The 24,320-nt window shown below is 45.5% G+C and overlaps 1 protein-coding gene across 1 annotated transcript; it reads right to left on the bottom strand.

Moving 5' to 3' along the window:
• Nucleotides 1-584: 584 nt before the first annotated feature.
• On the bottom strand, nt 585-21,940 carry LOC138359762 (nephrin-like). Its single transcript, XM_069319429.1, has 6 exons — nt 21,841-21,940; nt 18,027-18,250; nt 17,279-17,414; nt 14,037-14,179; nt 4,202-4,424; nt 585-661 (listed from the first exon to the last, which is right to left on the bottom strand). The coding sequence occupies exons 1-6, from the start codon at nt 21,938-21,940 to the stop codon at nt 585-587; spliced, it is 903 nt and encodes a 300-aa protein (XP_069175530.1).
• Between the last annotated feature and the right edge of the window lie 2,380 nt (nt 21,941-24,320).

The following is a 24,320-nucleotide window of genomic DNA, read 5'->3' as shown; positions in this document are numbered from 1 at the left end:
AAAATGATATCTCCACTTATATGAGAAGACAGTCAGGGGATGGGCAGGCTAATAGAGAAACTTTTTAGAGACAGAGCTCTATTGAGACTGGACCAGAGCTCTACTGACGCTGGTACAGAGATCTACTAACAGTGAAACAGAGTTTAAATGACACTGGAGCAGAGTAGTCTACAGCCTGCACCATCACCACCATCACCATCACCACCACCGCTGTCTCTGCCAGAACGCCATCTCTTAGTTCCGCTATTATAAGTATGAGAATCTCCATCATTAGTTCTACCACCACTTTCCCCTCACTATATCACCATTACCAATCACCATCACTAACCATACCTTCACCTGCGCCACCATTGCTATCACCATCACCTGATCCAACCCCCCCACCCCTCCCCACCATTTGCACCACCACTATCTCAACTACGGCTATTTCAATCACTACAACACCCTGCTCCACCAGCACTACCACCATTTTCACCATCATTCCTACTACTACCACCACCTCGTTCTTGCTTGAAACGCTAATTACCTGAAATCAAAGACTCTTTCCTTGGGTCTACCTTCACCCAAGATGATTTAACTAAGTCCTAAGTATTTTGACCCTTAAAGCCGATCTCAGTTTCCCCTACTAATGAACTCGAGTGGGTGAACCTCTCACTCATGCCTAAAGCACAAACTGGAAAAAACTAGGATTCACATTTTAAACAGGAAACCAATGGAATGTCCAATCGTTTTGCAATAGGAGTAGAGAGATCAGTGACTGATGACCAGAATCCGGCCAAGAAGAGTGTTTCATTAAGCATCTTCAGGCACCCAAGACCCACATTCAGGGCTCCTGAGGTGTTCCCGGCGAACCCAAGCAGCCCATGACGTCATTAAGCAGCGTGAGCACAACTGACTTAATGTCAGGTGTATTATTAGTCACACTAATGACTAATGTGACTGATTAGCCCGCATTAACCTGAATCAGCATTGCGTCACCTTGGCAGTTCTCGCCTTAAGCACTCGGGAGAACTCCCGTAGGGACTCAGGGCTTTTATGGGATCCCTGAGCACACAGGAGATCCAGAGAGCACTTCCAGGACGCCGTAAGCACTCGGAGCACTCCAGAGAGAGAGATCTTTGATCCTCACTGGTGTCGTGGAAGACCTTTAGAGCGCCCAGAGAGGTTTAGATAACTGAGTCTTGCAGGAATATTCTCTATTTCTACTTCGCTTAGGAGAAAAGTTGAAACATTAACTATTCAAAAGTCCATTTCACACATTTAATATCGTGACGCGTCTCGCTAAAGGACACGTTTTGTTGCAATTTTATAACAGAAAAAGTTGTAAATATATTCCATGCTGGTTACGCTGTCGAGGAAGGTGAATAAGCTTGCTCTGGTTGGCTGAGGCAATTGGTGTGACCGGAAACAACTGCCTTGGTCATGCTGATGGTAGGACGCACTCAAGTGTTAGTTGGTTGTTGATAGATGGATGAGTATTTGATATGTAGTGCTTCGGCTATGTCTAATCTCTTTTTTTGTGTGTATCCGTCAATTATTTTGGTGTTGTTGGTGAGGATATCTCTGGTGATGGTCAGAAAGTGTATATAATAGAGCCTTGTTGTTTGTGCATTGTCAGATGCCTCTGTTGCTTCATCCTCTTGTTTATTCCTCGTGCTCACTATTACACTGATGATTGTCTTATTAAATCTTTTTCGTTTTCTCGCAGTTTTCTCTATATTTTGTCGGTGTTTGTTGTGTTAATCTCGCTTTTGTCACGGCTCTTCTTCCAGTGTAGTGAGGTTTATCTCTTTTTAGCCTCTTCCAACTGCTCAGTTCTGAATTGTTTACTGAGCAGTCTGAAATTCCTTTAATTCCGGCCTGTGTTTTATGGTGAGGATTGTAGGCTGGGGCGACATAGGCTAGCTAGCGTGGCTCAAACATAGTCCTGAATCACGACTATGATTCAGGACCACGTTTTAGGGACCTTGTCTACGTCCCTGAAACCTCCACGAATGTTCGACAGCTTCGCGAGTGCTGATAATTTTATATTGTAAATTTGTTGGCCCTCTGGTTAGATGGCTGATGTTCTTAGAGGATTGAACAGGTCGCTAGTTCCTCGATTTGTTTCCCCTTTTCTTCCTCAGGCAGTCATCTCCCCTCATCGTGTGAAATGTTATTAAATCCTTCTAACTTTCTTTCCCAATCGCATCACCTTCCAGTTGCTTGGATTAGATTCAAGCAGCCACTTTTCACCACCTCTTAGAGTTATGTCAGGTCCTTCTGAAGCACTCGTAACATTCTTCTGTTATAATTTATCCCATCATATTCCCGCCATTTGAGTAATATTGACATGTTGCATCTTGATTGTACAGTTAATCTTTAATATTTATCAGGAATGGTGCAGGTCTCAGTCGTGCACTGTACGACTTAAGTACTCCGGTTGACTTTCAATTCTGATCTCTTCCGCTTATCTAATTTTTTTTCTCTCTTGCACTTGAAGGATTGGAATTCCTTTACCCATTTCAACATAGTCAATCTACATTGACTGGTCGGTAGAGCGACGACATTACTCTTTTTTTTTCATTTTGTTCAGAGTCCGAGTGTGACATATAGTGGTTAGAGTGACTGGATATTGTATCATCTCTTCTATATGTGCTATATTCCTTCCAAGTGCTATATGGTCATACTGGCTTATCACTTTCTCCTGATAATTAGGCTGCCTTACCTTGACCCACGCCCCTATTCTTTCCTCCCTTGAGTGCCAGCTGTTTGCTCTTTGACACATTGGTTTAGAAAACAATCTAATCAATGAACAAATCCACAAGGGCCGTGACGAGGATTTGAACCTGCGTCCGGGAGCATCTAATCTAGTCAATAGCAGCAAAAGCGTTCCTCTCCATGTTTCAGTCTCACCACAAGGGTTCCTTCCGTTCCAGTCTACTTATTCATAGTGGAAATCACCCATGATAATGAAATAGTGTTATCACTCCGTCAATTATTATTAATGCATCTTGAATTATATTTTGCATATCAAATCCTGTTACCGGTTCTCTCGTTGCATATCTGGAAAACGTTTGGTATAAACCACGTGGAGGTGTGTGTGAGGCCTAATTAACAGCTGGATAATGACCTAATTAGCGAGCCTACATTGAGAGGGGAGGAGAGTAATTGGCGAAATACTCTGTTTTCAGTGCCTGCAGACGTTACGTTTCCCAGGGTTGATTACTCTAATTAACCTGCCACACCTAGACTATCCTGGGTGATGCAATTGTTTATTGATGCTGAAGTAAAGAGGTGTTGAGGGATTTACGAGGCAATCAAAGAATAAATGATGAATGTGGCCATGGGCATGAAGATGATGATAGTGAAGGCGGTTGTGACTACAGTCATTGTATTATGATGTTGACAGCTGTGACTACAGTCATTGTAATATGATGTTGACAACTGTGACTACAGTCATTGTATTGTGATGTTGACAGCTGTGACTACAGTCATTGTAATATGATGTTGACAACTGTGACTACAGTCATTGTATTGTGATGTTGACAGCTGTGACTACAGTCATTGTAATATGATGTTGACAACTGTGACTACAGTCATTGTATTATGATGTTGACAGCTGTGACTACAGTCATTGTATTAACATGATGTTTACGACACTAATGATGGAAATATTGCTCATAATGTAAAATGATCTAAACATACACAAGACTTAAATTTCATACAGAAAACAATTGAAACTCATCAAAACAGACTCCAGTGACAGCAAGGTTAGCTAAAGTAACAGTGGAACTGCCTCCAATCACAGTGAAACTACTTCTTAACCACAGTAAAACCGCCTCTAATCACATCTAAACTTTCTCTAATGAATTAATCTATGAATTAATCATAGTAAAACAGCTTCTAACCATAATAAAAATAAAAATTTAATCACAGTAAAGCAACCTCCAGTCGCAATGTAACTACGTCCACAGTACAAAATACATTCAATGTAAAACCAGGTGAAAACCCCATCACAGCATCATCCATCAACCCTCGTCATTCCATTCAATCCTTCATTCGTACAGTGGACTACCCTCCACACCTCTCATCTGGACCAAAGTACACACACACACTCCTCCCATACCCACCCTGGGAACCCATACGTACCCATAGCAACTCATATCTTTCCCTGGCAACCCATACCCACCCTGGGAACCCAAAACCACCTCTCACCCACCTGCGGAGCCGTACGGATGGTTGAAGGCGGCGCTGGATGCTGGGTCGAGATAAATATCTTTGGATGCTGTGGTGGAGTGGCCGGCCACAGCTGCCCGACAGGTGACCCGGGCTATGTTGTTGAGGAAGTACTCTGGGGCCATCCAGCGGAGGCCCAGAGTGGTCGTCACTCTCCCTCGGTGGTCCTCGAAGTCTGCATACTTCACCAGGTTGAGATCTCTCACCTGAGGGGGTGTGAGTAGGGAGAGACAATGAGGTAGGGAGGAGTCAGGGAGGGAGGGGTTAGGAAGGGATGGGTTAGGGGAGGGAATGGATGAGAGGGAGGGGGCCGCCTCATCATGGAGTCCCCATCTGAAGAAGCATATAATGAAACTGGAAAAGGTTCAGAGGTTTGCAACGAGACTCGTCCCAGAGCTACGAGGGATGGGGTATGAGGAGCGCCTGAGGGAACTGTGCCTTACGACACTAGAAAGAAGAAGGGAGAGGGGGGACATGATAGGAACGTATAAGATACTCAGAGGGATTGACAGAGTGGACATAGACGAAATTTTCACACGGAATAGTAACAGAACGAGAGGACATGGATGGAAGCTTGAAACTCAGATGAGTCACAGAGATGTTAGGAAGTTTTCTTTTAGCGTGAGAGTAGTGGGGAAATGGAATGCACTTCAGGAAAAGGTTGTGGAAGCAAATACTACTCATAATTTTAAAACTAGGTATGATAGGGAAATGGGACAGGAGTCATTGCTGTAAACAACCGATGCTCGAAAGGCGGGATCCAAGAGTCAATGCTCGATCCTGCAGACACAACTAGGTGAGTACAACTAGGTGAGTACACACACACACACACACACACACACACACACACACACACACACACACACACACACACACACACACACACACACACACACAGATGAGAAGTTTCCTAAGTGAAATACCTTGGGACACAGACCTCAGAGATAAGTCTGTACAGGGTATGATGGACTATGTTACCCAAAAGTGTCAGGAGGCAGTAAACAGGTTCATCCCGGCCCAAAGGGAAAAATCCGAGAAGCAACAGAAGAATCCATGGTATAATAGGGCATGTATGGAAGCGAAGAAACTGAACAAAAGGGCGTGGAGGAACTTCCGAAATAACAGAACACCAGAAAGCAGAGAGAGATACCAGAGAACCAGGAATGAGTACGTCAGGGTGAGAAGAGAAGCAGAGAAAAGTTTTGAAAATGATATAGCAAACAAAGCCAAGACCGAACCAAAGCTACTCCACAGTCACATCAGAAGGAAAACAACAGTGAAAGAACAGGTATTGAAACTTCGAAAAGGCGAGGACAGGTATACAGAGAATGACAGAGAGGTGTGTGAAGAACTCAACAAGAGGTTCCAGGAGGTCTTCACAATAGAACAAGGTGAGGTCACTGTGCTAGGAGAAAGGGAGGTAAACCAGGCGGCCTTGGAAGAGTTCGAAATTACGAGAGAGGAGGTCAAGAGACACCTGCTGGATCTGGATGTTAGAAAGGCTGTTGGTCCAGATGGGATCCCACCATGGATACTGAAAGAGTGTGCAGAGGCACTTTCCTTGCCACTCTCCATAGTGTATAGTAAGTCACTGGAGATGGGAGACCTACCAGAAATATGGAAGACGGCGAATGTGGTCCCAATATACAAAAAGGGCGACAGGCAAGAGGCACTGAACTACAGGCTACTGTCCTTGACTTGTATACCATGCAAGGTGATGGAGAAGATCGTGAGAAAAAACCTGGTAACACATCTGGAGAGAAGGGACTTTGTGACAAATCGCCAACATGGGTTCAGGGAGGGTAAATCTTGCCTTACAGGCTTGATAGAATTCTATGATCAGGTGACAAAGATTAAGCAAGAAAGAGAGGGATGGGCGGACTGCATATACTTGGATTGTCGGAAAGCCTTTGACACAGTACCGCATAAGAGGCTGGTACATAAACTGGAGAGACAGGCAGGTGTAGCTGGTAAGGTGCTCCAGTGGATAAGGGAGTATCTAAGCAATAGGAAGCAGAGAGTTACGGTGAGGGGTGAGACCTCCGATTGGCGTGAAGTCACCAGTGGAGTCCCACAGGGCTCTGTACTCGGCCCTATCTTGTTTCTGATATATGTAAATGATCTCCCAGAGGGTATCGATTCATTTCTCTCAATGTTTGCGGACGATGCTAAAATTATGAGAAGGATTAAAACAGAAGAGGACTGTTTGAGGCTTCAAGAAGACCTAGACAAGCTGAAGGAATGGTCGAACAAATGGTTGTTAGAGTTTAACCCAACCAAATGTAATGTAATGAAGATAGGTGTAGGGAGCAGGAGGCCAGATACAAGGTATCATCTGGGAGAGGAAATTCTTCAGGAGTCAGAGAAGGAAAAAGATTTGGGGGTTGATATCACGCAAGACCTGTCTCCTGCAGCACATATCAAGCGGATAACATCAGCGGCATATGCCAGGCTGGCCAACATACGAACGGCATTCAGAAACTTGTGTAAAGAATCATTCAGAACTTTGTATACCACATATGTCAGGCCAATCCTGGAGTATGCAGCCCTAGCATGGAGTCCATATCTAGTCAAGGATAAGACTAAACTGGAAAAGGTTCAAAGGTTTGCCACCAGACTTGTACCCGAGCTGAGAGGTATGAGCTACGAGGAGAGACTACGGGAATTAAACCTCACTTCGCTGGAAGACAGAAGAGTTAGGGGGGACATGATCACCACATTCTAGATTCTGAAGGGAATTGATAGGGTAGATAAAGACAGTCTATTGAACACAAGGGGAACACGTACAAGGGGACACAGGTGGAAACTGAGTGCCCAAATGAGCCACAGAGATATTAGAAAGAACGTTTTTAGTGTCAGAGTGGTGGACAAATGGAATGCATTAGGAAGTGATGTGGTGAAGGCTGACTCCATACACAGTTTCAAGTGTTTACTAGTTGTGTTTTAACGGGGGTTGAGCTTTGCTCTTTCGGCCCGCCTCTCAACTGTCAATCAACTGTTTACTAACTACTTTTTTTTTTTCCCCACACCACACACACACACACACACACACACACACACACACACACACACACACACACACACACACACACACACACACACACACACACACCAGGAAGCAGCCCGTGACAGCTGACTAACTCCCAGGTACCTATTTACTGCTAGGTAACAGGGGCATTCAGGGTGAAAGAAACTTTGCCCATTTGTTTCTGCCTCGTGCGGGAATCGAACCCGCGCCATAGAATTACGAATCCTGCGCGCTATCCACCAGGCAACGAGGCCCCCCAGATATGAGATGTGTAGATATGATAGAGCCCGATAGGCTCAGGAATCTGTACACCTGTTGATTGACGGTTGAGAGGCGGGACCAAAGAGCCAGAGCTCAACCCCCACAAACACAACTAGGTGAGGACAACTAGGTGAGTACACACACACACACACACACACACACACACACACACACACACACAAAGACTTGCGCAAGGATAAGAATCAATTGGAAACAAATTGCAAAGCCATGGAAGAAGAAAACAAACTCTTAAAAATAGCTATGAAAGAAGTTAAAGTAAATTTAAACATAAATGACTACAATAGGTTAGGTAAGGAAATTCAACAGGAGAAACAGCTTTTGTCAGCACAGATGGAGGAAGTTACACAGGGAATAGAACAGTGCAAGAAAGATATGCAACTCACCTATGCACAAGTGGTCAAGGAGAAGGAAAAAATTGAAGAAGCAGTAAAGGAAGTCAAACACTGCAGCAAACAAGATAAAACAAACATTAGGCTGGAAGTGAGAAAAGAATTGGCATCTAACCCGAAGTTGGTGCAAAACTCAGTTGATCGGAGTAAGTTTCTGATCATTTTTGGCTGCAAAGAAAAGGAGATAACATTTAGGTCAGAAAGAGCTGTAGAAGAAGCAAAAGTAGTAGATAAAATTGTTGGCCTCGTGGAAGGTCTTACAACCATAGAGAATGTGTGCGACTACAGGAGAATAGGCAGATATGTAAAAGGGAAAGATCGACCTTTGAGGATCACCCTAAATGGTGCCAAACAGATAGAAGAAGTACTAAGGAATGCTTGAAAATTACAAAGTGATGAGGATGGGAAGGTGTGGTCGTTAAGACGAGATCTTTCAAAAGAAGAATGAGAGAAGCTGAAACTGAACCTCGCCGAGGCAAAACGTTTAAATGAGAGCAGGAATGAAGAAGAAATCAATTCTTTTTTCTACAAAGTGTTAGGGGTAGGCAGACCAGTAAAGTGGTACATAAAGGCAAACCAACAAAATCATTAGAGAGAGGGGGAGTGAAAAATAAGAATAGGGGGAACAAGTTCCTGAAGATTGCATACACCAACATAGATGGAGTGAGATCGAAGATACTGGAAATAAGTAATGTAATACAGCTGCAGACACCAGACATTGTTGCACTCACGGAGACAAAACTTGAAGATGTTATTTTAAATGAGGTCATATTCCCAAGGTGCTACTCAATTTGGAGACGGGACAGAAAAATTAGGAAAGGCGGTGGCGTTGCTGTGCTGGTGAAAGAACACCTAAAGGTGAACGAAATAATGACTGCCAATCCACAAGAAGTTGACATAATAGCACTACAGATCTCCCATGAGGATGATAAACTAATGATCATAAATGCATATAGTCCACCGCCAAGCAGCACATGGTCAAAGGAGGAGCTAGATAGTAAACGAGAAGGTCTTATAACAATAATGAGAGAGATCATAGCGAGAGCGGATAATGATAGATCACGACTGTTGATAGTCGGCGACTTCAACTTGAAATCCATAGACTGGGAAGCATATGAAGCTAAAACAGAAGATTTTTGGACCTGTAGATTTGTAGATCTCATCCTGGAAACATTTTTGCATCAACATGTTAAACAAGTTACGAGGATGAGGGAAGGGGACGTTCCCTCCATGCTAGATTTAATATTTACCAGGAAGGAGGAAGAAATATTTGACATTCAGTATCTTCCTCCCTTGGGTAAAAGTGACCATGTCTTTTTGGGAATAAAGTATGCAATGTGTTATAATCTGGAAGAAAATAAGAAGGTTGATGCAATTGAGAAAACTGACTTTAGGAGAGGACATTATGGCACCCTTAGAAAAATTTTTAGTGAGTATAATTGGACAGACTTGTTGCTAGGCAAGGAAGTGAATGGGATGTATGTCAAGTTTTGTGAAATATATGATAAAGGCACAAACAAATTTACTCCAAAACAGAGATGCAGAACTAGGAAACAGGATTGGTTCAACAGAAATTGCGAGAGGGCCAGAGACCAAAAGACACAAAAAATGGAATAAATACAGGAAGAGGCCAAACCCCCAAACATACCAGCGATACAAAGATGCGAGAAACAACTACACGGCAGTGAGGAGAGAGGCAGAAAGAAATTTTGAAAAAGGGATTGCAGACAAATGTAAAACAAACCAGGTCTATTCTATAAATTCATAAACAACAAATTACAGGTAAAGGATAATATTCAGAGGTTGAAAATGGGAAATAGATTCACGGAAAATGAAAAGGAAATGTGTGAAACACTAAACGAAAAGTTCCAAAGTGTGTTTGTACAAAATGAAATCGTCAGGGAACCAGACACAATAAGAATTCCAGAGAACAACATAGAACACATAGAGGTGTCTAAAGAGAAAGTGGAAAAAATGCTCAAGGAGCTAAATATGAACAAAGCAGTTGGTCCAGATGGAGTTTCACCATGGGTTCTGAGAGAATGTGCACCTGAGCTCAGCATTCCACTTCAACTGATTTTTCAGGCATCCCTGTTTACAGGAGTTGTAGTTGATGTGTGAAAAAAGGCTAACATAGTTCCAATCTACAAAAGTGGAAGCAGGTAAGACCCCTTTAATTATAGACCTGTATCATTGACAAGTGTAATAGTCAAAATATTGGAAAAAATAATTAAACTAAATGGGTAGAACACCTGGAGAGAAATGATATAATATCAGACAGACAGTATGGTTTTCGATCTGGAAGATCCTGTGTATCAAATTTACTCAGTTTCTATGATCGAGCAACAGAGATATTACAGGAAATAGGTGGTTGGGTTGACTGTATCTATCTGGACCTAAAAAAAGGCTTTTGACAGAGTTCCACATAAGAGGTTTTTCTGGAAACTGGAAAATATTGGAGGGGTGACAGGTAAGCTTCTAACATGGATGAAAAGTTTTCTGACTGATAGAAAAATGAGGGCAGTGATCAGGGGCAATGTATCGGACTGGAGAAGTGTCACAAAGGGAGTACCACAGGGTTCAGTTCTTGCACCAGTGATGTTTATTGCCTACATAAATGATCTACCAGTTGGTATACAGAATTATATGAACATGTTTGCTGATGATGCTAAGATAATAGGAAGAATAAGAAACTTAGATGATTGTCATGCCCTTCAAGAAGACCTGGACAAAATAAGTATATGGAGCACCACTTGGCAAATGGAATTTAATGTTAATAAATGCCATGTTATGGAATGTGGAATAGGAAAACATAGACCCCACACAACCCATATATTATGTGAGAAATCTTTAAAGAATTCTGATAAAGAAAGAGATCTAGGGGTGGTTATAAATAGAAAACTATCACCTGAGGACCACATAAAGAATATTGTGCGAGGAACCTATGCCACACTTTCTAACTTCAGAATTGCTTTTAAATACATGGATGGCGATATACTAAAGAAATTGTTCACGACTTTTGTTAGGCCAAAGCTAGAATATGCAGCGGTTGTGTGGTGCCCATATCTTAAGAAGCACATCAACAAACTGGAAAAGGTGCAAAGACACGCGGAACTGAAGGGCAAGAGCTACGAGGAGAGGTTAGAGGCATTAAATGTGCCAAAGCTAGAAGACAGAAGAAAAAGAGGTGATATGATCACTACATACAAAATAGTAACAGGAATTGATAAAATCGATGGGGAAGATTTCCTGAGACCTGAAAGTATAAGAACAAGAGGTCATAGATTTAAACTAGCTAAACACAGATGCCGAAGAAATATAGGAAAATTCACTTTCGCAAACAGAGTGGTAGACGGTTGGAACAAATTAGGTGAGAAAGTGGTGGAGGCCAAGACCGTCAGTAGTTTCAAAGCAATATATGACAAAGAGTGCTGGGAAGACGGGACACCACGAGCGTATCTCTCATCCTGTAACTACACTTAGGTAATTACACACACACACACACATACACACACACACACACACACACACACACACACACACACACACACACACACACACACACACACACACATTCCTTCCATAATACATTTACTCGACAGACTCACATTATGTGACTCTCATCATCCACACACAGGTTCTCACCAATGAGTAAATCACAGGGAAGGGGCTGAGTAACGCTTTAAAACTGCTATGTTTACTCACCGTGAAGAGGATGAGTAACACATAACACTCACTCTCCAACTGAATAACAACCGAAATTCAATATCGAATCGCTCAATGCGGTTTACATTTCCCCATCCATTCACCACATCCATGGCCCGCCAACTCACCACAACCATGGCCCGCCAACTCACCACAACCATGGCCCGCCAACTCACCACTACCATGGCCCGCCAACTCACCACTACCATGGCCCGCCAACTCACCACTACCATGGCCCGCCAACTCACCACAACCATGGCCAGCCAACTCACCACAACCATGGCCCGCCAACTCACCACAACCATGGCCGCCAACTCACCACAACCATAGCCCGCCAACTCACCACAACCATGGCCAGCCAACTCACCACAACCATGGCCGCCAACTCACCACAACCATGGCCCGCCAACTCACCACAACCATGGCCAGCCAACTCACCACAACCATGGCCCGCCAACTCACCACAACCATGGCCCGCCAACTCACCACAACCATGGCCCGCCAACTCACCACTACCATGGCCCGCCAACTCACCACAACCATGGCCAGCCAACTCACCACAACCATGGCCCGCCAACTCACCACAACCATGGCCGCCAACTCACCACAACCATGGCCCGCCAACTCACCACAACCATGGCCAGCCAACTCACCACAACCATGGCCCGCCAACTCACCACAACCATGGCCGCCAACTCACCACAACCATGGCCCGCCAACTCACCACAACCATGGCCCGCCAACTCACCACAACCATGGCCCGCCAACTCACCACTACCATGGCCCGCCAACTCACCACAACCATGGCCCGCCAACTCACCATAACCATGGCCCGCCAACTCACCACAACCATGGCCGCCAACTCACCACAACCATGGCCCGCCAACTCACCACAACCATGGCCCGCCAACTCACCACAACCATGGCCGCCAACTCACCACAACCATGGCCGCCAACTCACCACAACCATGGCCCGCCAACTCACCACAACCATGGCCCGCCAACTCACCACAACCATGACCCGCCAACTCACCACAACCATGGCCCGCCAACTCACCACAACCATGGCCGCCAACTCACCACAACCATGGCCCGCCAACTCACCACAACCATGGCCCGCCAACTCACCACAACCATGGCCCGCCAACTCACCACAACCATGGCCCGCCAACTCACCACAACCATGGCCGCCAACTCACCACAACCATGGCCGCCAACTCACCACAACCATGGCCCGCCAACTCACCACAACCATGGCCCGCCAACTCACCACAACCATGACCCGCCAACTCACCACAACCATGGCCGCCAACTCACCACAACCATGGCCGCCAACTCACCACAACCATGGCCGCCAACTCACCACAACCATGGCCGCCAACTCACCACAACCATGGCCGCCAACTCACCACAACCATGGCCCGCCAACTCACTACAACCATGACCCGCCAACTCACCACAACCATGGCCCGCCAACTCACCACAACCATGCCCGCCAACTCACCACAACCATGGCCCGCCAACTCACCACAACCATGGCCCGCCAACTCACCACAACCATGGCCCGCCAACTCACCACAACCATGGCCGCCAACTCACCACAACCATGGCCCGCCAACTCACCACAACCATGACCCACCAACTCACCACAACCATGGCCCGCCAACTCACCACAACCATGCCCGCCAACTCACCACAACCATGGCCCGCCAACTCACCACAACCATGGCCCGCCAACTCACCACAACCATGGCCCGCCAACTCACCACAACCATGGCCGCCAACTCACCACAACCATGGCCCGCCAACTCACCACAACCATGACCCACCAACTCACCACAACCATGGCCCGCCAACTCACCACAACCATGCCCGCCAACTCACCACAACCATGGCCCGCCAACTCACCACAACCATGGCCCGCCAACTCACCACAACCATGGCCCGCCAACTCACCACAACCATGGCCCGCCAACTCACCACAACCATGCCCGCCAACTCACCACAACCATGGCCCGCCACCTCACCACAACCATGGCCCGCCAACTCACCACAACCATGGCCCGCCAACTCACCACAACCATGGCCCGCCAACTCACCACAACCATGCCCGCCAACTCACCACAACCATGGCCCGCCAACTCACCACAACCATGGCCCGCCAACTCACCACAACCATGGCCCGCCAACTCACCACAACCATGGCCGCCAACTCACCACAACCATGGCCCGCCAACTCACCACAACCATGACCCACCAACTCACCACAACCATGGCCCACCAACTCACCACAACCATGGCAGCCAACTCACCACAACCATGGCCGCCAACTCACCACAACCATGGCCGCCAACTCACCACAACCATGGCCGCCAACTCACCACAACCATGGCCGCCAACTCACCACAACTCACCGGTCTTCCGTTGATCTCCCACATAATGTGAGCTCTGGGCTTGGCGCCTCTAGCCGTACAGTTAATCTGGATAGTTTCACCCGCACGGTAGGTGGGCGGGTCCGGGTCGGCCCAGGAGTGTACCTCCACGGTCCTCGGCGGCACTGGGGATGGATAGGTGAAGGGGATAGGTGGTTAGGAGGCCTTTCTGCATGAATGGTTTAAGACTTAAGGGGTCAGAAATATGGCTCGGTAAGATAATTTAAGGCTAGGTGGCTATACAGCAAGGTTTTTAAACTGTCATTTCTGATGGTTGAGGTAAGATTTCAGTGGCAATCTTGGTGATTAGGTGGGCACTAACGAGGCCCTTTTGGTATTTGATTAATTTACGAAATAAATTTGTTAAAATATCTTAATAAACGGAGAGGCTACGCTCAATAGTTATCATGAAATGCTGGTTGTATTATCTAGATCACTGAGCTATAATCAATGGAGATTCCACAACAGGGAATGAATAATAATGCTAGTTTATTCATTTAGGTGTAACTAGATGTTCACGCCCCCCCCCCCCAAACAAAAATCATACATAAAGGTTTCAAGGTATCGGTAATGAATGGGAAATTAATCCCGGAATGGAATATCTCTGTTACACAGAAATTTTGACCATGTCGTAGCTCAGTCGATTAAGGCAGCTTCTGGGATGATCTCGGACGTAGGTTCGAATCCTCGTCACGGCCCTTGTGGATTTGTTCATTGTGAAATATCTCTGTGTTTGGGTGTACTTTGTGTGTGCTGTTGCTCGTTTTGTTATTATGGAGTAAGAGGTTAATTGATGAACTATTCTGTACCTCTCTACAGTGTTCCTTTCAACTCCTCTCACACCCTTTTCTATATCGCTTCACACCCATCTCTACACCCACTGGCCCTTTTTTGTCCTACACTCACACACACCCTTCTCTCTACACCCACACACCCTTCTCTCTCTCTACACCCACACACCCTTCTCTCTCTACACCCACACACCCTTCTCTCTCTCAACACCCACACACCCTTCTCTCTCTCTCTACACCCACACACCCTTCTCTCTCTACACCCACACACCCTTCTCTCTCTCTCTACACCCACACACCCTTCTCTCTCTACACCCACACACCCTTCTCTCTCTCTACACCCACACACCCTTCTCTCTCTCTACACCCACACACCCTTCTCTCTCTCTACACCCATACACCCTTTTCACACTTTACACCCCCCTTTCTCCAGCGTCGCCTCCCCCCCCCCCCTCACCATATCCCTCTCACCTGTATAATCCTCCACATCCCTCTCTTTCAGTATCAACGTTGTGAAAATGTAACAAAAAAATATGTTCTGAACATTATATCGTAGAATATATCCCATATTGACTGACTTCCGCCTCCGCCCCCCCTCCCCGTGGGTTGAAATATGCTGAGCTCTGTAAATATCTTCTGAATACTTGAAAACTTGATATACTGAAGCAATACCCAAGATTTACCATGTAATTTGAAATACAATTATAGCTTGAACTTGTAAAAGAACATCTATTGTTCTCTGTGGTTGAGAGTCCCAAAGTGCACTAATTCTGTCTATGGATTAAAGATAAAAATAATATAGGCTGGTTAGCATTATTTCTGAAGTCTCATTTTTAAAATCCTCCCCTAAATTACCATTTATGGTTGAAAGCTCAATAACCTGTAACATTTGAAGTAGTGAAGCAGGTCTTTAGTTCAGTCCTTAGAGGGCAAAACGAAAGTGCTTGCCCTCTAAGTGCTATTGTAAGAGCATGAACACGTCAGTTATTGATAAACTAATCAATCAATATCTCTATCTCTGTCTGTCTCTCTCAGTCTTTTCTCAGTTTACACCTCCCTCTCACACCCCAGCTCATATACCCCACGGGCTCTACCCCTCACCTTACACGTACATACCTCACTCTATATACCTCTATAACTCCCACTCATATTGTATTCCCCTTGCCCCCCCCTTCCCACTCATGTAATCCCCCTCCCTCTCCCCCAATCTCTGCCACTATATATCTACCACTCACATACTCCTCTCTCCACTACTGCACACATTAATCTCTTTATTCCTACGTGGTTCTGTGGTTCTAATCCCAAACATTTATCCATCACTGAATTAACGACATATTTTTTCTCTCTCTTTAATACATATTTGACTCTTTCTCTGATACTCTCCACTCTCTCTGATATACTCAACTCTCTGACACTCTACTCTCTCTCTCTGACACTCTACTCTCTCTCTCTGACACTTCTCTCTGACACACACCAATATCTCTCCGACACATTCCATTCTCTCACTAACTACTCACTACACTCTCTGACACACACCAATATCTCTCCGACACATTCCATTCTCTCACTAACTACTCACTCCACTCTCTGACACACTCCACTGTGTCTCTGACACACTCCACTCTGTCTCTGACACACTCCACTCTCTCCCCGACACACTCCACTCTCCCAACACTCGCTCACACTTTCCTTTGTTTACTGCACGTCAATCATCTTCCTCACGCCCTTCTCTCTGCCTAACTCCTCCCTGTCTCCCAGAGCGACACAGACAGACAGAGACACAGACCGACGGCCAGATCAGTAACACCATTATAAACAGACATACAGACCGACTTCCATAAACACGTAGAAACAAGGGAGCCAAGCTTAACGATAGCCATAGCACAGAGTGGCCTGCCCTGAGTGCCAATCTACCAGCTTAAATGAACAATGCCAACTATGTATGTGAGTGCCAAGGTCGGTGCCGAGCCGGACTCTGGAATTGGCCAGTTCCCAGCCGTATAGGGGCTTCTCGTCCCTCGGTCATTTTGCTGTATTGGGTCGTTCCAGTGGGACACAGACTGAGGCTGCTTGACTGTGTGGGGCCGGGTTGGTATTAATTCAGTTTCCTTCTTTTGATAGGGGGGAAGCGGTCACCTTTTAGTAATTGCATTTTATGTTACAATGTTAGAGAAGAGGGCCAACTGGGCCTATTTTGTGCCAGATTGTCTTAAATTGAGAGATTTTGTTCTCAAGATGCTGTTATACAACAGTGTTCCCATTGGTCATGTGGGTATTTTGCAGTATATAATTGTTAAAGTTTATAATTCTACTTTAACATGTTTTGTCGTGTGCGCCGTATATCTTGCTTGATTTTTTTTAATATACTGTCCCTTCCATTATATCATCACCTTTCCCATCCCTACATCCCCCATCCATTCCACCATCACTCACCTATGACATTCATGACCTTGGTCTTGACGGCTGTCCTGAAGGAGGGACCCTCACCCATCACCTCACACTTGAAGACCCCTGAAGTGTCTTCAGATACGTTCTTGAGTACAACTGACTCCCGCGTCGACTCCTCCTCCTAGTGAGAGAGAGAGAGAATGTGAAAGACAGTATATCTAAATTATTAACAAACAAACATGTGCTTTATCTATTAAACATATTCAATTTTTGTATATAAATACATGACCAGACATCTAGGAAAACATTGGGAACAAAATAATAATAGCGATATTGTGTTATCAAAACACTAAACATTAGTTTCGTGAAAGCGATCCTCGCAAGGAATGGAATGAGATCAGATCTCGTTATCTAACACTGTATAAGATTCTGAGTATTTTCTTAACTTATTGGTTGATTATAGAGGTGTAGTCGCCTAATGTGGTGGATATGTGATGGTTTATATGGAGTGTCGTCGCCTCAATGAAGGATTATAGGGAGTTTCTAGACAGCATGGTTGTAAGACAGCATGGTTGCCAGTCAACATGGTTACAAGAATCATGGTTGTCAGCCAGCATGGTTACAAGGCAGCATGGTTGCCAGCCAACATGGTTACAAGAATGATAGTTGTCAGCCAGCATGGTTACAAGGCAGCATGGTTGACAGCCAACATGGTTACAAGGCAGCAAGGTTGGCAAGAAAGCATGGTTACAAGATATCATGGTTGGCAAGAAAGCATGGTTGCACTACTCACTTTCACCTGTATACCGCGAAAGGTGAAGGCATGTTTGGAGTCGAGGTTGGTGCCCTTGTAGGTGTAGAACTGGTCCTTGCCCCGCCACCAGTTGACGGTGTAGAGGTTGTGTCCGTTGCCGTGGAGCTTGAAGCGACAGGTGAGGGTGACGTCGTCTCCGGCCCTGGGCGACTCTGGCACCTCCAGTTCCGTGATCTCCACCGTCTTGTCGTATGGTCTCACCTCTGCAGGATTACACGTGAGTTTAGAGAGCGTTAACCTGTCTAGGTGCAGTGTTGGTTGGCTCTAGTTACGTGTGCGTGTGTGTCAGAGTGTGTGTGTGTGGGTGGGTGTACTGGACGGATTTCGCTACAGTAGATTAGACAGATCAAATCCTCATTCGTATCCTAGCCATGCCATCAATGCTGTCCCCCTGCATTGATGGCATGGGTTTTGAAACTGTTTCTGCTCTGAAAGAGATTCGAAAACGTGATTTTCGGTTTCGTATCGAAGTGGTTCATCGCTTGCCCATGGCGCCCTCTCTACACTCCCCCCTCGTTCTCTCTCTCTCTCTCTCTCTCTCTCTCTCTCTCTCTCTCTCTCTCTCTCTCTCTCTCTCTCTCTCTCTCTCTCTCTCTCTCTCTGATTTATTACTCTCCTTCCCATTAATCTCGGCTGTCGTAGCACATCCTCTCTGAAGAAACACGCGGAAGTACTGAAGAGTCTACGAGGAAGTCATCTCTTATAAAGTGAAATTTGTCAACTCGAATGTTTACTTAAATTTTAATTTTAAGATATCATAACGCGTCGTTGGAAGGACACCTGTACACACCTGAGGAAGAACACCTGTACACACCTGTGGAAGAACACCTGTACACACCTGTGGAAGAACACCTGTACACACCTGTGGAAGAACACCTGTACACACCTGTGGAAGAACACCTGTACACACCTGTGGAAGAACACCTGTACACACCTGTGGAAGAACACCTGTACACACCTGTGGAAGAACACATGTACACACCTGTGGAAGAACACCTGTACACACCTATGAAAGAACACCTGTACACACTTGTGAAAGAACACCTGTACACACCTGTGGAAGAACACATGTACACACCTGTGGAAGAACACCTGTACACACTTGTGAAAGAACACCTGTACACACTTGTGAAAGAACACCTGTACACACTTGTGAAAGAACACCTGTACACACTTGTGAAAGAACACCTGTACACACTTGTGAAAGCTCCGATCAGGGTGTGTGTGTGTGTGTGTGTGGGGGGGGGGGGTGTACTCACCTAGTTGTGCTTGCGGGGGGATTGAGCTTCAGCTCTTTGGTCCTGCCTCTCAACAGTCACTCAACCGATGTACATATTCCTGAGCCTAGGAAGAAATTTCAGTAGAAATGAAAGCTGGTTTGGTTATCAAGTTACTCCCTGAGGTAAATAGCAGCCGGTGGGAGAGAGGGGGATAATAAGATCACCCAATCCATTGACTCGCCAGACGCAGTAATGCTTAACTTGACAGACTGACGCTAACGACACCCCCCCCCCTCCCCGAAGCTGTTGCAAACCTTCTGACAGAGACCAAATGAAACAAACATGAAATAAAACACAATTATTCCCCCATCATCCCCCCTCCCCCCCCCCCCGGGCCACCCCAGGAGATATTATGATAACATATCCCCTCTCCCTCAGGGGATAGGTTATCATAATGTTAAGTTATATTGTGATTTTCGGCCCAAGTGAGCGTTTTAGTCTTGCCAGCATGTCGTCTGACCTGACCTGACCTGACCTGACCTGACCTGACCTGACGGTGCAGAAGAAAATCTGAAGTTTGTCTTACAAATTTTATACATCACTCGACGGAGAAGCGATCACCGTCTCGGATGTTTGTGTGTGTGTGTGTGTGTGTGTGTGTGTGTGTGTGTGTGTAAATCTGATCCGGCACTCAGTTTCTGTATGATGGATTTTCTCCTCTGTATAAATTACACGAGGACCTTGCTTGGTCTCTCTCTCTCTCTCTCTCTCTCTCTCTCTCTCTCTCTCTCTCTCTCTCTCTCTCTCTCTCTCTCTCTCTCTCTCTCTCTCTCTCTCAACGCCAGAAAACCAGAAAATTCCGCGTTCGTTATGAATCCATTGAGTGGATCAGAATTTATTGTTGAAGCAAATTCCAGTTTGATTACTTGAATGAAGACAGTTATATTTTCAGAAAGAATTCGAATTTTGTGTTCCTGAATTTCTTTTAAGATATATACTTTGTGAAAATATTATCCTTCTTGGAGTAAATAAAGTACTCACTGAGTTCGCAGCAGTCGTTTGTAATCCAACCCGTCCTCCTAATAGGTCACATTTTGACGTACACTCTACCTACGGCCAAAAATTGTCGTACTAGATACTGGTAGCGGCTCGCGAAATTGACGTACTGTCTCGTTTTCTGTTTTGGTTCCTCTGGTAGGTTAGGATAAGGGGGGCACTTTAGTACTACAGTTTTTTTTTTGACGTTGGGAAAGTGTTTAGAAGGACGGCCACAATCGACTTGAGAATGGTCCAGGACGGACCGAAACGTCGTCGTCCCTTCACTTTAGTCCTCTCTGTCATCTCTTCCATCCTGCCTCCCTCCCTTCTCCCTATCCTCCACTTTCCCTTATCCTCACTCCTTTCCTGTTACCTATTTACCTTCCTCGTCTACCCACGCCTATGCCCTTTCCCACTACCCTCCTCTTCCCCACCACCCATCTCCCTTTCCCCAATCTTGGCTTCCCGAATCTTACCTTCCCTCCCCTCCCCCCACAGACACCTCCTTTAACTTCTCCCCCCCCCTAACCCCCCCTTACTTTCCCCACTACCCCTCACTTTCCCACCAATCTTACCTCACCCCCTTTCTCACAATATACCCCCTACCTTACTGTTCCATTACCCCTTGTGCCCCTCCCCCACTAACCCCCCCTGTCTCTTCCCCCTCTCCCCCCCTGCCACCCCTGCCCAGCCCTCCCCCAATCCCCCCCTCCCCATCTCCCCCCTCCCCCCCAGCTCAATAGCCACTCTATTTTTACTCTGGCCAAGGTGCTTAAGCCTCGATTTATGCTGGCAATAACTCATTGTGCTTGTTTCTCTCCCACCCCCTCCCTAAGTGCTGTCCATGGGAGGGGGATGGAAGAGGGATGATGCGCTGGAAGGGCTCAAGGAGGGAGGGAGGGGAGGAGCTTCATAGGAGAGGGACTAATGGGGGAGTGGATGGGACGGTATTAAGATGAAGGGGACAGGAGATATGAAAGGAAGTGGGGGGATAGATAGATTGGGAGGGGATGGTAGGGTTCTGGATAGGTAGGGAGAGGAGAGGGTGAAGGGATGGGGACTGAGGGATGGGAGGGAGGGTAGGGAAAGGTGAGGGGTGTCTCTATCTCTCTCTCTCTCTCTCTCTCTCTCTCTCTCTCTCTCTCTCTCTCTCTCTCTCCTCTCTCTCTCTCTCTCTCTCTCTCTCTCTCTCTCTCTCTCTCTCTCTCTCTCTCTCTTTCTCTCTTCACTGAAATCTCTTACTCGCCTCTTCCTCCTTGCCACCCCTCTTTTTCCTCTCCTAGAGGAGTAATAGAGGCGGGACCGGAAGACTGTGAGACGCATCAACCAAGAATTATTCACTACTGACACACTCGGCGGGTCCACGGCGACACCCTCACACTGGTCCTCTCTCTCTCTCTCTCTCTCTCTCTCTCTCTCTCTCTCTCTCTCTCTCTCTCTCTCTCTCTCTCTCTCTCTCTCTCTCTCTCTCTCTCTCTCTCTCCCTTCTTCCCTCTCCCTCTCCCTTTCCATCCTTCTATCTACCCCATACTCACCCTTCTTTGTGTATGTCTCGAAGAACCTTCCAGGATCTCTAAGTCCCTCTTCTTTAACTCCCTCTATCTCTTTCTCTGCCCCCCCTCCTCTCTTTTCCATCTCTCTTTCTCCACTGTCTCCTCCTCCTCTCTCTCTCTCTCCTCTACCCTCTTTTATACCCTTTGCCTCCTTCACTTGCTCGACGTGTGTTCCCCTTCTTGTTCTCCTCCTCTGTCTCCTATACCCCCATATTTCTTCTGTTTGTGGTGTTTCCAATATTGTGGCCACGAGGTGTTGCTGTTGTGTCTCTCTATTCCTTCTCCTCCTGTTCTGCCTCCTTCTCTTCTTCTTCCTCTTCCTCTTCCTCTTCCTCCTTCTCTCCTCCTGCGAGGAGCCTCTCAAGTTGTGCTTCAGTCGCTGCTTCTCCTTTAAATGTTTTTATGTTGTTCTTGCTATTCCATCATTTATTACTTCTACTGATGCCATTGTTTTCGTTGTTTTGGCTTTATTTGTTGCTTTGGATTTATTTGTTATGTTTTCGTTGCTTTTTTACTTTATTTGTTGTTTGGGTTTTATTGCTTTGGTTTGATTTGTCTCTCTGTTTTTGTTATATGTTATTCCGTTATTTTTTTTTGTTTTAGTTGGTTGCTGCTGTTGTATTTTCGGGTACAGTTGATGTTACTGTTGTTGATGTTGCTGTTGTTGGTGTTACACACACACACACACACACACACACGCACACACAGGTTGGCCTGAGGAATTCAGGTTATATTGGTGTGTTTATTTTTATGGGTAAGAAAGGGAGTTGAAAATTTGCACTATAGCACTCGTCCGTATCATTCCCAGTTATCCGCTTATATATATATATATATATATATATATATATATATATATATATATATATATATATATATATATATATATATATATATATATATATATATATATATATATAATATTTTGTTTCCTACAACGTTGAGTCATTGAGAATAATCCTAAAAATCCATCAAAATTTTCCACGAATTTTACGTATATATGATTTTATTTTTATATTTCCATTTCAGTTGTTTCTTCCTATGTCTACCATTCTCTCTACCTCTAATACACGTGAATTCAATTTAAACCTAATCTTGTATTCCTCTTCCTCTTTCTTTCTTAATATTTACACCTGTCCACACACTCTCCTTCATGCACATTTGGGTTTAAGTCCAAACACACACACGGAATATTCTCCATATCCATGTGCTTTGTTATCCAAACGTCAAACATCCACTCGTGAATGATGTATTAGTCAGCCCCATCGACACATCCCATCTACGAACATCGAACTCCCTTTCCCCCCTTCCCCAATCCCCTCTTGTCCAACCACTTGGGCTGGACGGTAGAGCGACGGTCTCGCTTCATGCCGGTCGGCATTCAATCCCCCCATCCCCCGACTGTCCACAGGTGGTTGGGCACCATTCCTTCCCCCCGTTCCATCCCAAATCCTGGTCCTGATCCTTTCCAAATGCTATAAAGTCGTAATGGCTTGGCGCTTTCCCCTGAATAATCCCCTCCCAATCCTTCTTATTTCGACATCAAAAACACAATCGGGCCAAATATAATGTACTGTAAAACATAGCGGCTCACAATCACGTTTCCTACGCTAAAGGTCTTCCAACGGTTTGGTCAGGTTGGGTTCTGCCAATTTAGTACATCATTTTTTGGTACGTTGTGACAACTGAAGAGTCCGGGCTGGGTCAGTCTCCGACTGTGTGATACGACCCAAATACTTTTAATTAGTACACGGCTTCACAGGTGTTTAATTACGCTAAGGACTCAGCCTTTTGAAGATCTGTCACTGAATCCTCTTTTCAGTCCCATTAACCCATTTATTTCAACACCATAAACCTATTTCATTAAACCCCATAAACCTATTTTTTTCATCACTATCAACCAATTTCTTTAAAACCACATAACCCTTATTTCTTTAAACTACATATAATCCCCCCCCCCCATTTCTTTAAACTACATAACCCTTATTTCTTTAAACCAATAAACCCATTTCTTTCAACCCCTCCTATTAACCTATTTGTGCCTCTTTACCTTACTAAACCCAGCAGTTAGGAGAACTGAAAGAGTTTGAAGGGAGATGGAAAGGGAAATGGACAAACATCCCATTATGAAGGGAAGGGAACTATGAGGAGAAATGGAATGGAAACGTGACATAACCATGATGGAAAGGGGCAGGAAATGGAAGGGATTGTGGCTCACTACAAGTGTGAGGGGAGGAGGGGGGAGTCACTATAATTATTACCAGAAAATCTGAAAGTTCAGTGTACCCAAAAATGCGAAATATAACACGATATGTGGGCCAATATTTCCAATATGTGGGTGAATATATGTAACCCGACATGCAGGACAACATTCCTAATATGTGAGGCATTAATCTCAATATGTGGGGGGTACAATATTCCCAATATGTGAGGCAGCATGCCCCAAAATATGTGCCAATATTCCC

The sequence above is a fragment of the Procambarus clarkii genome, chromosome 8 (genome assembly GCF_040958095.1).
Source record: "Procambarus clarkii isolate CNS0578487 chromosome 8, FALCON_Pclarkii_2.0, whole genome shotgun sequence".
Taxonomy (NCBI): Eukaryota; Metazoa; Arthropoda; class Malacostraca; order Decapoda; family Cambaridae; genus Procambarus; species Procambarus clarkii.
Note: the sequence above shows the minus strand (reverse complement) of the source record. Positions and strands in the feature narration are given on the sequence as shown.